Source organism: Rhamphochromis longiceps, linkage group LG3 (genome assembly GCF_057381845.1).
Source record: "Rhamphochromis longiceps isolate RC_006_pf linkage group LG3, R_longiceps_female_GT1.1, whole genome shotgun sequence".
Lineage (NCBI taxonomy): Eukaryota > Metazoa > Chordata > Actinopteri > Cichliformes > Cichlidae > Rhamphochromis > Rhamphochromis longiceps.
The window spans coordinates 1,779,342-1,797,515 of NC_140559.1; the positions used below are offsets into that span (position 1 = coordinate 1,779,342).

General features: G+C 39.7%; 1 protein-coding gene and 1 long non-coding RNA gene across 19 annotated transcripts; one reads left to right on the forward strand and one right to left on the reverse strand.

Annotated features, from left to right (window-relative positions):
- Nucleotides 1-3,445: 3,445 nt before the first annotated feature.
- LOC146672480 (nuclear factor 7, brain-like) lies at nt 3,446-5,125 on the forward strand (the record flags this gene model as incomplete). Its single annotated transcript, XM_085386853.1, has 1 exon — nt 3,446-5,125. A coding segment is annotated over one exon (1,224 nt), but the record flags the coding sequence as incomplete, so codon positions are not given.
- A 5,871-nt stretch (nt 5,126-10,996) lies between these two features.
- LOC146672481 (uncharacterized) lies at nt 10,997-17,959 on the reverse strand. Of its 18 annotated transcripts, none has more exons than XR_014908240.1 (6): nt 17,619-17,949; nt 13,816-17,500; nt 13,543-13,723; nt 13,399-13,458; nt 13,042-13,222; nt 10,997-12,900 (listed from the first exon to the last, which is right to left on the reverse strand). It is a non-coding gene; the product is annotated as an uncharacterized LOC146672481 (long non-coding RNA). The 18 variants fall into 18 exon arrangements; XR_014908236.1 differs by having other exon boundaries at nt 13,323-13,458; nt 17,619-17,948; XR_014908230.1 differs by having other exon boundaries at nt 13,042-13,458; nt 13,816-16,140; nt 16,293-17,500; nt 17,619-17,945.
- Between the last annotated feature and the right edge of the window lie 215 nt (nt 17,960-18,174).

Consider the following 18,174-nt stretch of genomic DNA (forward strand, 5'->3'; position numbering starts at 1 on the left):
ATCTTTACCTAGAGAAAGCCCACGGTGCCTTTATAAGATCGAGAGCCAAGTGGATTGAGGCAGGTGAAAAGAACTCTTCATATTTTAGTAAGCTGGAAAAGTGCAGACAGCAGAGAAATCTAATCTCAAGCTTGTTGATAAATGGGACTGAATGTAAAGATTTCAGAAAGATTGAAAAGGAAGTCTTCACTTTTTATTCCAAATTGTACTCCTCAGAATATTCAGCAGCTGATTCTGATAGTTTCTTTGATAAGATTCATAATCTCATCCCATGTATTGACAAGCCTTTCAAAGATCTGTGTGATTCAGAGTTTAAAATTGAGGAACTGGATTTGGTGGTCATGAAAATGGCATTAAACAAGTCCCCAGGGACAGATGGACTCACTACTAATTTTTATCAATTCTTCTGGAAGGACCTAAGAACTTTATTGTTTGATGCATTAAAGGAATCGATAGAGAAAAGAGAACTGATGCCGAGCATGAAACAAGGGTTGATAACCCTGATTCCCAAATCGGGCAAGGATAAAAGAATTTTAGACAATTTAAGACCCATCACCTTACTAAACACTGACTATAAGATCCTGTCTGGAGCTGTAGCTGAGAGGCTAAAGAAAGGCATCTCAAACATCATCAGTGAAACACAATCAGGTTTTTTGAAAGGAAGACTAATTCATAACAATATTAGGCTGGTCTTGGATCTCCTTGAATACAGTGAATTAATCCAAGAGAGAGGATACATCCTGTTCTTGGATTTTTACAAAGCTTTTGACTCAGTTGAACATACGTTCATATTAAAAACTGCAGTCTTTTGGTTTTGGAGAGGAATTTGTCAGTGTTATAGAGATGCTATATAATGACATTAACAGCTCTGTTTTGCTAGAACATGGTACATGTTCAAGGTTTGAGGTTAATAGAGGGATAAGGCAGGGATGTAGCAGCTCACCACTTCTGTTCATCATGGTTGCTGAGCTGTTGTCTATTTTGATTAAAAACAGTCACATTGAGGGGTTAACTGTGATGGGTGAACAGATAATAATCAGTCAGCTCGCAGATGATACCACCCTGTTTCTAAAAAATGAAGACCAGATTCCTTTAGCCTTACAGGCGATCAACCATTTCTCCAAAGCTTCTGGCCTACAGCTGAATATTAATAAATGCGAAATTCTAGCTCTGCATGAGTGTACCCTGCAAGCAATAGATAATATACAGATTAAAAAAGAGGTTAAGTATCTGGGCATTGTAATTTGCAAGGATAAGACATCAACTGAAAATAAGAATATCTGTACCAATATAGAAAAGTGTAAGTCTATTTTAAACAGGTGGCTGCAAAGGGACATAACTCTGTTTGGGAGAATTTTGCTAACCAAAATGGACAGTCTGTCCAGACTAATCTATCCAGCCTTTTCTCTGCCCATATCTCCAAAACTAATTAAATCTATAAATAATCTTAATTTTAGGTTCATATGGAGGAACAAATGTCATTATATAAAGAAAAATGATATGATTAAGAATTATGAAGAGGGTGGGGCTAATGCCATTGACTTTGATGTTATGAATGGTGTACTAAAATTGAAATGGTTAAGATCTTTCATTAGGAACAAAAATTCCTTTTGGAACATTATTCCCAGTGTGATTTTTGGCAAAATGGGTGGAATAGACTTTTTGTTACGTTGTGACTTTGATTGCAGTTCGTTACCTGTTAAACTCTCAGCTTTCCATCAGCAGGTCCTTCTCTACTGGAAATTAATCTACAAACTAGAGCAGGGCGATATGGCCAAAAATATTTATCACGATATATATTTGAAAATTTGCGATAACGATATAACCGACGATATAATTGATGCGAGACAAAATACAACTCCACAACATTACTAGCGCAAAAAGACAACCTTCCATTTATATTCACTTAAACAAGAAGCTGGTTTTTATGTACATTAAAGCTTTATAAAAATGTAACAGTGCAAATGCAAATTCCTTGCTGAAAGTTTAACCAAAAGGCATTTCCAGTAGAAATGGGCTGACATATCCTGAGCATAACCATGTATAATATCCACTGAAGTTAGAAAGAGGTGCTTTGCAACATTAAACTGCAGTGTGCAGTACGCATTTTTCGGACCATAAGGTGCACGGGATTATAAGGCACATTAAGCGAAACAAAGCAGTCAGATAAATCAAACTTTATTAAACTCATTCTTCTTGCTTCCTCCATTTCTGTACCATTGATTCCTTAATGTTGAATTCTCTGGCAGCTGCTCTATTCCCATGTTGTTGCAGTATATTAATGACTAACCTCGTATTGTGGATGGATTATCTCAGTTGTTCTCCTGACTGAAGTTTGGTCCGTTTACAGCATCCTGCCATGCGATTGCATTTGTCTCTAACCATGAAGAACCTTAACGTTAACTTTTATAAGTGGAAAAGTGTTAGTGTTCGTCCTCCAGCTTCACTGTTTATGTTATGCTAACATAGCTGTGTCGCTAGCGATCACGTAGCACATCATTATATACCAGCTAGCCCAACTTCAGTAACCCTACAAACGTCACTGCTGTTTAGTTTCCTGTCTTCATTTATGTTGCAAGTGATAGCAGAGCTGTACGTTTGATTTTTTTCAGAAATCTCTCAGTCAGAACATGCAATATCATGCTTAGGTAACTAGCGAAACTAGCGAGCTAACTTCCGCTAGCTTCCTGCTAACTTCTAACTCCGTTAAATGTAATTACTTTTGTTTTCATGGATGCCTGGAAGTTAAACTTTATAGTTACACCTGGTAAAGCAGCAATGCTGATCGTTTTATTAAAGATGAAAGAATTTAGACAGTTTTTAACTCTAAGTGATGCTGCAGTGTTGTTTGACCTGAAACATACGGAGTTTAGGACCCAGATTACTCCCAGATTTAAGAGCATCTTAGTCCGACAAATACGACAATAACAACGGCCGCTTGCATGTTCTGCAAAAAAATGTGCTTTGTTGTGTATCTGACGGACAAACACCAAACCAGTTCCACATCACGGAAGTTGCACCATTTTTACAAACCAATTCTGGTTCATCTGTTTCACTCAACAATCGGCCATGTGCGTATGAAAACAAAGGCACTGCGCATGCGCGTTTTACTCCCATTCTATCGCGATATTTCATTTTCCTATCATTGCCTAACATTATACCGGTATTACCGTGAACGGTATAATATGGCCCAGCCCTACTACAAACATAACTTTACTCCTCACAATACCCCTATATGGAACAACAGGTATATCCGTTTGTGTAGGAAATCTGTGTACGTGGATGAATGGAGATCTAAAGGGATTTGGGCTGTAGCTCATTTTATGGATGATAATGGGGTCTTATTAAAGCATGAGACGTTTTGTGAGAAATTTGATGTAAGATGTACTGTTAAGAGATATAAATCCCTAGTTGTTAGAGGAAAAATGATTCTATGTAACTTTCTTCAAAGAAGCATCCACCTTTAAACCGAGCTTTAAAGAACCTGTGTGAGTCGTTCTTACAGGAGAGAGCTTCAGAGGATCTCTGCAGTCTGCACTCTGAGAAACTCAAACTCTTCTGTCTGGACCATCAGCAGCCAGTGTGTGTCGTCTGCAGAGACTCAGAAAAACACACCAATCACAGATTCAGACCCATCGATGAAGCTGCACAACAACACAAGAAGGAACTTCAGGAAACTCTGGAGCCCTTAAAGAAGAAGTTAAAGGTTTGTGAAGAAGTTCAAGTGAAGTTTGATCAAACAGCAGAACACATTAAGGTCCAGGCCCGACACACAGAGAGGCAGATTAAGGAGCAGTTTAAGAAGCTTCACCAGTTTCTAGCAGAGGAAGAGGAGGCCAGGCTGGCTGCAGTGAGAGAGGAAGAGGAGCAGAAGAGTGGGATGATGAAGGAGAAGATGGAGGCTCTGAGCAGAGAGATAGCAGCTCTTTCAGACTCAGTCAGAGCCACAGAGGAGGAGCTGAGAGCTGAAGACGTCTCATTCCTGCACAACTACAAGGCTGCAGTGGAAAGAGTCCAGCGCTGCCCCCTGCTGGATGATCCACAGCTGCCCTCAGGAGCTCTGATAGACCAGGCCAAACACCTGGGCAACCTGACCTTCAACATCTGGAACAAGATGAAGGACATGGTCTCCTACACTCCTCTCATCCTGGACCCAAACACTGCTCATCCAAACCTCATCCTGTCTGAAGATCTGACCAGTGTGAGACGAGGAGGAGAGAAGCAGCAGCTTCCTGATAATCCAGAGAGATTTGATTATTACATCTCTGTCCTGGGCTCTGAGGGCTTTAACTCAGGGAGTCACAGCTGGGATATTGATGTTGGAGACAGTATACGGTGGGCACTAGGTGTATTTGCAGAGTCTATGCAGAGGAAGGGAAGCATACTGTCTGGATTTTGGGGAATAGTGTTCAATACAAGTAAATATTTTGCATTCTCACCATCCGCTAAAACTGTTCTCTCAGTCCAGAAGAAGCTCCAGAGGATCAGAGTGAATCTGGACTGGAACAGAGGAAAGCTGTCGTTCTCTGATCCTGATACTAACACACACATACACACCTTCACACACACTTTCACTCACAGGATGTTTCCATACATTAGCACTTTTGATGGTGGTAAAGTGAAGGTGTGTCCGTTGAAGGTGTCAGTGTCAGTGCAGCAGATGAGTTGAGGATGATGATGTTTCTAATGTTGTTTCCTGTCAGTGAGTTGAAGCTGTTAAACTGCAGCTGTCCTCCTGCTGCCTCGTTGTTCCAAAGCTCTTTGTTTCTCTTTTAGTTTCACTGTTTCTTTCTGTTTCTGCTGTCCACCTTTTCACATGGAAAATCATTTCACTGTTTCTCACTGAATGACTCCCCAAACTAGATTTGAAATTCTATCAAGTTTCTAATCATTACAAGTGATTCATGTTTTTTATCTGTCTGTCTATTGAGATATATGGAGCTTAATTAAAACATATGAGCTCCAAGCTTGTGTGTTAATAAATGTTTTATATACTCTTCTTTATATATTCTTTATACTAATTTTATATCTTTTTTTAATTCATTGTTTTCGACAGTTAGAAGTTATTAAGTACATAAACTGTTTTTATATTAATTAAAATAAAAGTAGCTCATGACTCAAAAAAGTCTCACATATCTTCACTAAATGTCACAAAGCACAAAGAGATGCAAAACATTCAAATATTCTTTTGCCAGATTGAAACAAAGCCCACCTGAGGTTTGCAGGAGCAGAGTCTGAGTTTGTAGGAGGAGTTTAAGAGCGAAAGATGCACTGAGCCTCAGGATAGCCCAGCTTAAAGATAAAATATGAATAATGTTATAACGAAACAATATTTCACAAATAAGTGTAAACACCATGAACAAATGATCCATCGTGGCATTTGATTGACTTTGTCTGATTATAATGAATTTGAGATCCTCCTACTGTGGAAGTAATGAGTCAGCAAAATGAAAATGAAATCATGTTTAGGCAAAACCTGTTTAAAAAACAAAAAGATCATGGTCTCAAAAGTTGAAGGAAAAACAAATGAAAAAACATTTTGTAAATTATCATGGATTTGAGACCAATACTGGCAAATATCTTTACAGTCCCAAAAGATGTGGAAATGGTTCGCTCCATCTCCCCCACATCTCCAACATTTATCACCTATTCCTCGATATCTTTGTTGAGCAGGGGTAATGAAAAATCTCATAATGCTTTTCCAGCAAAATTCACGTCAAACGTTAGACCCAGTGGTAGCCCACTGTATCTTGCATGCGTGAGCCCAACACTTCTCTGTAATTGTCAAATTACCCTCCTTTTCCCACTTCGCTTTAATATACAGAGTGCTGTCGTTTTTACACCGCCGGATGCTGTTATATAATTTAGAAGTAATTTTGCTTTGCACTTCAGATTTGGTTAGTAATAAGAATGTTTCTACAAATTGTAATTCGTTTAGGTTCACTTTTAAGTTTTGATTAAAATAATTTCTGATCTGTAGATATCTAAAAAAATCATCAGATCCCAAGTCATGTTTACTCCTTAAAGATTCAAAGCTTTGAAATGCACCCTTATGGACAAATGAATAATAATTGGTTATACCTTTTGAAATCCAGTTTTTGAATCTATTATCATATTGATTTGGAGTAAAATCTGAATAATATGCACACCATCTTAAAACCTTAGAGGCATTTTCCAAACCACCAATTTTTATTACTTCTTTCCAAGCTGATATCATTATTTGTAGTATAGGTTTATCTGCCATATGTATTTTATTCTGCAATTTTATGTTCGATATTAAAGCTGAAACTGGTATTTCTTTTACTATTGTTCCTTCAACATCTTTCCATCCGGCAGTGTAGTTTGGACAACAGAGACAAATCAGCGGTCTTAACTGAGCTGCACAATAATATTCTCGTAGACAGGGAAGCCCACGACCTCCCTTTTCTTTCTTTAATTGAAGCATTTTATATTTAACTCTAGCTTTTTTCCCATTCCAGATATATTTTGACAATGTTCTATCCCATACCACAAACTGTTTTTGTGGTATGGTAATCTGTAGAGACTGAAACAAATACAGCAGTCGGGGAAGAATATTTAATCTGATTGATTCAATCCTGGAGTGTAGGTCCAGAAATGGAATAGTGTTCCATCTTTGTATATCTGATTTTATGGATTCATTTTGAGGGGCATAGTTGGCATTGAACATTTTGGTGAAGTCACGATGTATTACCACCCCTAAATACCTAATGCTATCTGCATCCCATTTCCATTTATAACGATTCTTAATTTCGACTGGTGGTTCATAATTTAAAGTTAATACCTGCGTTTTATTTATATTGACCTTATATCCCGATAAAGAACCATACTTTGATAGTGCTTCCATGAGATGGGGGAGTGCCTGTGAGGGACAGGTTAATGTTAAAAGTAAGTCGTCAGCAAATAATGCTAATTTCTGTTCCCCTCCTGGCGTTCGTACTCCTGTTATATCCTGTCTCTGCCTGATCCACTGACTAAGTGGTTCTATAAACAAAGCAAAAAGCAGCAGTGAAATGCAGCAACCCTGTCGTGTCCCTCGTTCCAGTATAAATGATTCGGTGAGGTCCCCATTGATTTTGATTTTAGCTGTTGGTTTGTTGTATAGCTCTGAGATAATATCAATTATAGATTTATCAAAATTAAACTTCTCAAGCACTTTGTATAAAAAGGACCATCTCACTGAGTCAAACGCCTTCTCGGCATCTAAGCTTAACACTAAGGTCTCTAATTTTTGTTTGTCAACTTGCCGCAATATGTGCAAAACCTTTCTGATGTTGTCCTGGGCCTGTCTATGTTTAATAAAACCCGTTTGGTCATTATGTATTAACCTAGGTAATATCATTTCTAGTCTCTTACAGATAATAGATGTCAACAACTTGTAGTCAATATTCAATACACTGATTGGGCGATAGTTGCTACATTCTAATTGATCTTTTCCTTCTTTTGGTATAATGGAAATTATTGCTTCCCTCCATGAAGGAGGGATAATTTTCTTTTCCATTACCCAATTAAATGTCTTTATCATGGTGGGGATCAAATGATCCTGCATTATTTTATACCATTCAGGGCCGAACCCATCTGGCCCCGCCATTTTCCCTCCCTTTAATCTTTTAATTGCCAAGTAAATTTCTTCTTTAGTTATTGTGGACAACAGCATTTTATTTTGTTCCTCTGTCACACCTTGCAACTTTAGACCTGACAAGAAAATATTGACACTAGAGTTGTTATCTACAGGAGATTGGGAGTAAAGTTTTCTGTAGTAATTCTGGAAGCATAGTTTAATTTTCCCCAGTTCAGTTTCTATTTGTCCATTAAAAGGATTCTTTATTCTATGTATAGTCCTCTCTGCTTGTTGCTTCCTAAGTTTAAGAGACAGAAGTCTTAGTGATTTCCTCCCTACGTCGCATTGCTGTTGTTTAATAAAAACGATTTTCTTTTGTATATCCATCATATTTAAATCATCTATTTTTTTCTTAAGTTTTATTATGTCAGATTTGATATCATCATCCAGCATCACAGAATGTAGATGTTGTAGCTCTAACAATTTGTCTTCTAATTGACAACGGTTTTCCCACCTAGATTTTTTCAGGTAAGAGGATATACTAATTATTTTTCCTCTAATTACTGCCTTCAATGCATCCCATAATATTCCTGGAGATACCTCCTCATTTTCATTATACTCTAAATAAGTTTCTATTTCCTCTTTCAAACTCTCTTTAATATTTGGATAATTTAAAATGTTTGTATTCAGCCTCCATAAGGTTGATCTATTTTTGCTATTCGGGCAGATCTCAAGATAAACCGGGTTATGATCTGAGATGGTACAAGCGCCTATTTCACAGCTTTTAATTCTAAATAGGTCATTCTTAAACATGACAATATAATATAGCCTAGAATATACGTTGTGCGGAATTGAGAAGTGGGTATACTTTCTGTCATTTGGGTGTAAATCTCTCCACACATCTAGTAGTCCAAAATCGTCCATAAAATGCACCATTCTTCTTCCAATACTCCTCTGATCGTTTTTTGTGCAATGCACCAGTGGATAAACTGAATTCCAACGACAGAAGACTCCTGTATATCCTTCTGGTCGCAAGTAAAAAGCCTCTTACGAGAAGATGGCTTAAGCCTGAACCACCAACGATAGAAGACTGGATACATTCTGTACAAGGGATCTATACAATGGAAAAAGTGTAATTTTCTCTTAAACTTCAGAGGGATACCTTCTACGGAATATGGTCTAAATGGACAGACTATGTTAAGCATATGAGGTGTGATTTTGTGTATGATGTTACAACCCTGAGTACTACGTAAACCTACCTGCCCTGCTGCCTCCTAACCCTAGTTTTTTTTGTTTGTTTGTTTGTTTGTTGTTGTTTTTTTTTTTTTGGGGGGGGGGGATTGTTTTTGTTCTTTTCTTCTTTTCTTTTCTCTTCTTTTTCTGTCTTCTTTATTTTTCAATTATAAGTTAAAATCTGACAGCAAAGAAAATGTAAAAAGGCAAACTACTGTTATGTTCAACAGCTGTCCCAATAAAAGAGATAATAATAAAAAATTTAAAAAAATCAAGTGCTTTTTTTGAACCTTCAGGCGTTTTCTTTTTTGTCCTCTATATTAGAAGTGTTAACATTACAACAATATGAATTGGGACCAATTTAAGAACGCATACATACAGAAACCCATGAAAGTTTAACAGTGTTTAAGAGAGCTCACGAACACTTGATGGACTGACAGTACAAGCTCTTATGAACTTAATAGGAAGACTTCAAAGTGTAAGAAGCAGTGTGTAGATCACTGGTGCTTACACACTTATCTGTAGTTTGTCACTCATCAAGGATTACGAGAGTTACCAATTCTGAGAGAACTGGGTGAGGCAAGGAGAGGGAAGTGACGGGAAATGCCGTAGGTCACATTAGATGCTGGAGAGTTGACAAGAAAAAAAACTCTAAATGTTAGCTCACAAAGCTTCAGTTATAGTATACAATCAATTGACAAATAATAAACCAAATTTGTATAATCATCTCCATCAGCCTGGAGCACAGGGAGGAGAAATTAGACGCTCTCCAAGAATACAACGACTTTACTGACATCCTGGAATCAGTTGATAGGCGATGGTCCAGCTTGGATGCGATGTTGTCCCTGCTGAAGATTTTACACCAGGAATTTAAATCCCCGCGGGAATCTCTGGAATTCAGCCAGAATAAGGTGGAAATGGTCACTGCTAAAAAGTCCTCGCTACGGGACTGAGTTAAGTCTGTAAATGAGAATGTGACCCATCATAATACAGAAAATAAATGCAGGCCTGTAGTATGAGAGAAAACTATGTGTTTTCTGGTATCTCGAGGTCTACTGAAGAGGATGCAGAAGCAACTAATTAAAAGCTGCGCTCGAGTCCATCGTCTCAGACCTAAGAGGGTGCCGGGAGACAGCATCCTGTTGTGGAAAGACCAGCGAAAAGTTGCATCAAGGAGGTGAAAGGATTGGACTTCAGCATAAACCACCATTTCCCTAAAGAGATCCTGGAGCAACGCAATGTCCTGTTCCTAAGTCTTCATTAATAAGGGCTCTACGTGGACGGACAGCTCTATCGTGACCCTGCATCACTCCCTGGTTATATTAACATCACTGCAGATAAGAATCTGAGATGTTGCTTCAGACACCAACTACACTTAAAGAAAATAGTTCTGTAAAAATGAATTCTTGCTGTAGAAAAAGTTGAAAAATATTCAATATTCACAGCTTCACTAAAAGGATATTTGATTAAATATGAAGATTTTGTAACGCTGTTGTACTTTGTATAAAATCAAAGTTAAAAACATGGACGTATTATTATTATTTATAGGTAATTATTAGAGGTGGGAATCACCATACGTCCCACGATACGATATTATCACGATACTTACGCACGTTACGATATTATTGCAATTTTTAAAAATATTTTGCGATATTCAGATTCTGTACATAAAGGTAAACTTTATCAAAATTCATTTATCTAATATCAAAGTCTCACACTCAGTCTTTCTCTCATTTCAGTCAGTTTTATTGTTGACAAACTGAACGGTTTGTATTACAGTCTAGTCCAACTTAACTGAATGCAACCATCTGGTACAATTATAGCTATTCTGAACTATGCAATTTATGAAAACTATGCAGCCCATTCAGCAACTGAAGAATTTGAAAGTAAATTAAAACAAAATATAATTTTACATTAAATAAATTTTTTTTAAACGTAATTAAAATAAAACGTGTCTTAAATTAAAATAAGTAAACTGACATTTGGACAGTGAAGGAATGTCAGGATCCTTTCTCAGAAAAAGGATCAACACGCTCTGAAGTCAGAGCACAAAAACCTTTTTTGTAACAAAATATCGATTTCTGCTGTCCCTGTATCGATACATTATTAGCAAACAAAATATCACAATACTACACAGTATCGATTTTTTCCCCCACATAGCATAACATAGTAATTATGTTATGATTGTACTGCTTTGGCCCACTTTACATCTAATTAGGCTGCATGTTGCCCTGTAAACTAAAACGACTTTGACACCCCTGATATACACTATAATAACCTGACTGGAACATCAGCATCTGTCCTCTGGGAAGCAGGGAAAGCTGCGATGAGGTAAAATTATTTCTTTCTTCTTTTTTTAATGAAAAAAAGAACAAAAACATTCCTGAATTGGAAAAAAAAAAAACATCACCAGTGGTGTTAGTTACGTTCATAGGAGGAGATCGAGATAGAGAGGGATCCAGGGGCAACAACAAGAGACAACATCGACACATTAGAAAGGTATAATAAAGAAAATAAGTGACACCAAGAAAAGAAGCAAAATCTGAAACCACTTCAATTTTATTGACAATACAAAGGCAGAGTGTAGAGTGTGCCAGAAAAGGATATCACATAGAGTCAAAGGAGCTTGCAAAGAAAAGCGTCTGGACTTCTTTAAGTTACTTGAAGACGTTTCATCCGAGAAGCTTCTTCAGTTCTAAGGTCAAATGGTGGAGAGTCCCAGATATAAACCTAGTGGGAGTATCCCCCCACAGAGGGACAAAAGGACCCCCTGATGATCCTCTAATCGCCTGAGCCAAGGTGTGAAAGCAGGTGTGGGTCCCAATCAGCCAGAGTTTCGGGTGAGTTCATTGTGAAACTTGGCCCCACGTTATCATGCGAATTCCTGAGATCAGATGGCCCAGGATGTGAGTGGGTGTTAAGGCGTCTGGGAAGGGATCTCAAAACTGGATTATAGATGGCAGAGAGTTGGTGTCACAAACCACCGCCTCTGTTCAAAGATGGTCGCTCACAGTGGACATAGATGGCTTCTTTCACTCCTCTTTCAAACCATCTGTCCTCTCTGTCCAAAATGTGAACATTGGCATCCTCGAAAGAGTGTCCTTTATCCTTCTGACCTTAGAACTGAAGAAGCTTCTCGGATGAGAGGTGAAACGTCTTCAAGTAACTTAAAGAAGTCCAGATGCTTTTCTTTGCAAGCTCCTTTGACTACGATGACTGAGAACCTTCACAGAGATATCACAGAACTCAAACAACCTGCACAGAGACCTGAGAACAGTCCACCCATCAGTGCACTGGGAAGATAAAACACAGTCAAATGAGAGTGATATTAATGAAGGTGCCAGTGTGTCTACTGCAACTTTAGCTGCTGCAGTATCTACAGCATCATGCAGTATACCACCACAACCACCTAAACCAACCCAGAGCTCTATAAGAAAGTTTTTGCAGAGGTCTGTGACCCCAGCAAGACAGAACTTAATTGATAAAGACCTGTCCAAAATGATTGCACTTGATTTCCAACCATTTTAGCTGTGGATGATAAAGGATTCAGGAACTTATTCATGCACTGAATCCTATGTATGTTTTCTTGCATGCAGATTGAGGATAGTTTCTTGCTGATGGTTGAAGTCCCGCATAGTCTTGATGTTTATTTTAGAAAGAACCGCATCTTCCACCAGAACACGATGCTGGATTCGCTCACAGGCCTTTAAAATAGAGACTTTCTCTGGACTGTTGTGAGTACCCTGAGGTGAGCATAACCACAAGTGTTTAGTTTAACTGTTGCTCCGAGTGCTGATGTCACGTTGTGCGGGTCCCTAGCACTTGGTCATCTTTACTCTCTGTATAAGAGCAGCATCAACGAGGTCATCCCTGTCAGTGTGGCAGTAGAGGGTGTTGTCCCAGTGGGTCTTGTACAGCTGGTTAAACTATTGTGGCTGCTTGTCATGCCCCTCCACACTGAAGGACCTTGTTCCTCTGCTCAGCGGTAAGTGATAATTTGTCCTCTATCAGGCTAATCTCCACAAACACAGAGCAGAACATTTCCAGCTTTTCAAATCCAGGATGGCTTTTGTACTGCAGGCATCTTCCTGTAAAATGAATCCCATACAAACTTGGTCGGTAAATATATAAACAATTGTCTTTGTTTTCAGACAAGCAGTGTGTGTTTTAATCCTTGCTTTAATGTAAAAATGTTGTCCCTCATATAAAAAGTAAACCTAGCTACTCACACAGACTGGAGGGTGAACAGTGGAGGTTATAATTGGTGAGTGTAATGTGGGGAAGGACAGCATGCAGCACAGTGTCACATACCTCCTCGTCACTCTGCAATGTTTCACCGGGATCATCTGGCTCGGGTTGCTCAGGCTGAACCACCTCCTCCTCAGAACCAGGTCCATCACTGACGATGTCCTACAGAGAGAAAATTACAGTCTCCTCTGCTCTGGCTGAACAAGTACTCCAGTCTGAGTAATTCAGTGGATGTGAGATCAGCTGGGCCACAGATGTTTACTTCTACAGGTTCTCCAAACAGCTGCTGACAGCAAGTGTTGAGGCAATTGATCAGTGCTGCAGAGTAAATCCTTTACCACCAAATACAGCATCTGAGCTCCTCCTTCCACCTTGCAAAGCCACTTATCAGTGAGGACCTGAAAACAACAATAATAATGGAAATGTCAATGACATGACTACAAGTGTAATTTGTCACAAGTATACAGATTACAGCCGTGTACCTGAAATCATGTTAGGAAGTTATTCGTGAAAACCTTCCAGGCTGTTGCTTCCACGCAGACATTTTTAATCGGGAACATCCACGTTGTTTTTTCTTGTGGTACCCACCCTGTACATGTTTGTGTCTGCTGGGTCCTGAATGCACTCCAGGTGTCACTGCTGTGCTGCCCTCAACAATGACACCTGGAAATAAACAGACAAACTTTATGTGATCTTCAGTTTGTCACAATTTAAATTCTTGTTTTAATAACCTTCTGGAATGAGGACTTTCCTACCAGGTGTTTTGAACAGACTCACTCCACCCTCATCCAGCCCAGCTGGAACTTTCAGCTCCTCAATAACCAAATGGATGATCCGAAATGTTTCCTCGGGCGTCAGTGTGACCCTCCGCACATGCTGTTTTACCTGTCCCTGGAAATGTACAGGCAGACAACTGCAGACACAGACTGCATTGTTACTGGGTCCTTTGCTCTGGCGACCCTTATAAGCAGCTCGAGGTCTTCGCGGTTTTAAGGCAGCAGCGCCCCAGCTAGTGCAGACTTAAATGCTGAGTACTTTGCATGAGACTCTGTACGGATGGCTGCATCAAACCAGGGGATCCAGTGAAAGATGTCCAGACACACAACCATCCCACAGTCCACCCGAGGCTGAAACAAGGCCTCTACTACTGATGGTCCCTTTGCACGACAACAAGCATCCAAAATGTTGGGAACAGGCTGATTGGCCAAGTGAAACCTCTCAATGACTCCACATCACATTGGTTCCAGCTTGTCAAAGGACTCCTCACAGGTTAGCACAAAGTGCGATTCATGTGATTCTCTTTATCTGCCGGTTCTGTCTCTCAGAAGGCGTGCAACATTCTTATCCACACCACGCCTGCAAGGACTCTCACAATTAAGATCTTGATGTTAAATTGAGTGAGCGATTGAAAAATTAAAAAAAACTTAAAGCTTTTAAAATACACATGAACATGATGGTCATTTTACTCACTTGCTAGTCAAGATGGCAGGGAACATGGCTTGATGTCCCTCACTGAGCTGTGATTAAATTCCTGAACTCCAGGCGAGCCACCAACCCTCCTCTGCCACTTCTGCCTTTGTCCATGGCCCGCAGCACAGGACCTCAGTAAGCATCATGCACCAGTTGGACACATCACAGGTGTGACGTACCTTAAGTATATAAGGAAGAAGAGGGAAAATGTAAATATGAATCCAGGATAGGGGTTTTACTGTTTACATTGGAGTAAAATATTAATGTGAAATTACACGGTGGTGATAGCCAGACTTATATAGGTGAACCTCCTCACACTCATCAGCTTGAGGATACTTCTAGGAGCACTTTCACACTCCAACAGAGTGCCACAAAAAATATGCGGCTGTGAAAAAAAGAGCTGTACACTGATCACAGCACCTCAGGATAGGGATGCAACGATACCAATTTTTTCAAACCGATACGATACTTGGATCTGAGTACTTGCCGATACAGAGTACAAAAATCGATACTTCTACCACACACACACACACACACACACACACACACACACACACACACACACACACACACACACACACACACACACACACACACACACACACACAAATACAATTAATTGGAAGAGAGGTTTTATTATATTCCCTGCCGATAAAAAATAAAATCTTAATAAAAATGACCACAAAAAAATTTCAAGTGGAAAATAAGCACTTCTGTTAAATTATTGCAGAGTCTCCACATTGTAATTTTACAAAATATCACTGAATTATTGGCACTGTCTCGAGCTTTCAGAATAATAAATAAACACTTCTGTTTGGAATAAAAGAAATACAAATAAGGTTTGAGAGTAAAATAAACTTTTAAATTGTTGCAGAGTGTCCATATTGTAAACAAACAAACAAAATAACGAAAGTATTTGGCGTCCGTTGTGCCGTCGCGCACACACTGCTTGTCTTTACCTCTTCAGACAGTTTTGGCACCACTATCTCCCTGATGTATGGGCGGTTGGGAATTTCATATCGCAGCTCGAGTATGCTGAGAAGATGGTGCAATCCTATGTTTTCAGCGATAAAATGAGTCAGAGCCTCTGTTATTTTAACTGCCCGTGGATTTTCTCTTGACATTTTTCATTGCTTTTCCAAAACCTGAGTTAAAGTTGGCTGTTCCAGTCCACACTGCTGACATTTTGTTTAGTCTAGCTACAGCAGCCTCCAGTTTCTCTTTTTTATCTGGAGCCGTCAGTCTCACTCCCCTAACCCTGTGCCTGTTTAGCGCGGGATGTCCCCCTAGTGGCCAATCTAAAAAACGACAACAAAAATGACAAGCCACCCTCTGATTAATGAAATAAGTTGGTATCGGTTAACTTTTACGAGTATGAGTACACACACATTTTACAGTATCGGTGCATCCCTACCTCAGGAGGTTCTGGTGGGTAAAAACAAATGTGATGTGATTTCATCACCCGTCGCCTCTTTAACACAACAGTAGTGTCCTTGTATGTCTGAACAGGGGTGAACAGCCCTCTGTCAGTGTCCTTTTTAAGCCAGGAAAAGTCACCAGATGGGATATATCAGGATTTTCCCAGAGACACGCCCATCCCTCTGTCTCCACTTGAAACACACACAGAAAACATAGAATACAACACACACATACAAATGCTCTAACTGAAATTGTTTGGATTTCAAATAAACAGCACTTACAGGTGAGTGACTCAAAGGTAATTGTATGGCATGATCATGACCCTGGGATGCAGGTGACTCACTCAGTCAAACTGTGTCATGTTTTTGGACCGTACAGCAGCCTCTGTGGACTCAAAATTATTTTGATGTGACTGTACAGTGGTCTCAAACTCCTTGGACAGGAAAGCTGAGGTCTGCCCAGTTCCCCGCTTGTCAGACTTCACTCCAGGACGAGGAGTGTTGGGACTTTAGTACATCTATAAATGGGATGAACAAGTAGTTTTGTAATTACGATTACTTTGTAGAAAAAGGTGGTTCCCCATCTCTCCGTTTCTTTGTGGGTTTGTCAGTAGTGATGTGACGTTCTGTATCGAGGCTTCGAAGCTTGTGTCGAGTAATGGAGGGGGCGTTTCCGCGAAGCGCGTATCGAGGCTTGCTTCATTTATGGGAGGAGCTGAAAATGATGACGTCCGAAGCCTCGCTGCCCGGCTGTACCACGTGACTGGTTCAGGAAGCAGTTCGAACTTTGCCGCAAATGATCATTTTCCATACTGCCAGTATAAATATACACAGTATACTGCCATCACTACAATATAGGTGTTTTACACACTCCTTTTGTTGTTGACATTTACAGGCTGTGTGCAAAATGCCACACTCTTCAAATTCATGCCAACTAATATTTTTACGTCCAGTAGGTGTCCTGCTAGAGCAAATGAAGCTTCAAGAAGCTTCGCGTTGGGGTGAACCAATTGGATGAAAAGCTTCAGTGCTTCATGAGGCTTCATCTGCCCATCACTATTTGTCAGCTCCGTTCTGCGCCTGTCAAGTATGCTGGAATCATGCATACCGTCAGCAATATCATCGTGAATGTTACACACTTAAAGAAAGTTTACAACGAGCAACATATGCTGACAATAGCCATTCTCAGGTAAATGAGTATTAATGGTTTAGTAATCCTGCCTAGTATGATATTAAATATATGATACACTTACTACTTCATATATCCGACATCGTTTGTAACGAGCCACCGAAGCGGTGCCTTTTCATATTGTCCTAATGGCACCACCAGCTCTCCCAGACACTGCTGACGTGAAGGCGCGTGGATACAATCTGCTCGGAGAAGCTTCTCTGCGTGAGTCAACACAGTGATTTGGCTGAGCAGCTCCAGTGGAGGTTTGGAGAAGACCATACTTCCCACAGTAACGTGCCTCTTTGGTTGTCTTAAGTAGGGCCGAGTGACGACGTGCATCGGGATTAACAACGCGAATTGCTGGTGTCGCCACTGAAAAGACTAGAAATGGCAGTAATAGGTTAGATATTGGCCATGACGTAAAGGGTTGAATGAGCTTTTCATCCTGGTGTCATTTCAGCTAAATCCAGATCCAAATATCTTAAAGTGGATAACTTACTGTAAAGATAAACGAAAAGCGACTTTCCAAACATAGCGGAGGTGCCGTTGTTGTTTTCTGGTGACGCAACTTCCGTCGACAGACGATTGGTAGTCTACAGTGGGCCAGCTCTCCTATTGGTCCACAGTCTGCGGGCGGGGCGAGCGCTTCTAATAATCAGAAGAAAGTTTGAAAGAAAAACTGCCAAACAGCTGCAACACTGAGTCATGCTTTATTTTCTGAACTTCACAAAATGTTTAATTTTTGACCTGCGGTGACAGTCTGCGCTCTGCTGTCACACTCACACATTTATAAGAGGAAGTTGAATGAATCTCCGCCCCACGTGTTTAACACGCAACAAACCAGGAAACTGGCTTTTTTTTTTTTTAATTTAACAAACAATGAGTATACAACATACGAACAGATGAAGTATACAAAACAACAGAACATTAACACAAAAAGCCAAGGGTAAAAGAAAAAGGTAACAGTTATAAGAATACACGCAAAAATTCACATACATATATTGTTTTGAGAGCCTTTTTGTTGGTGGAGTCTGATATTGATTGTATGTACATTT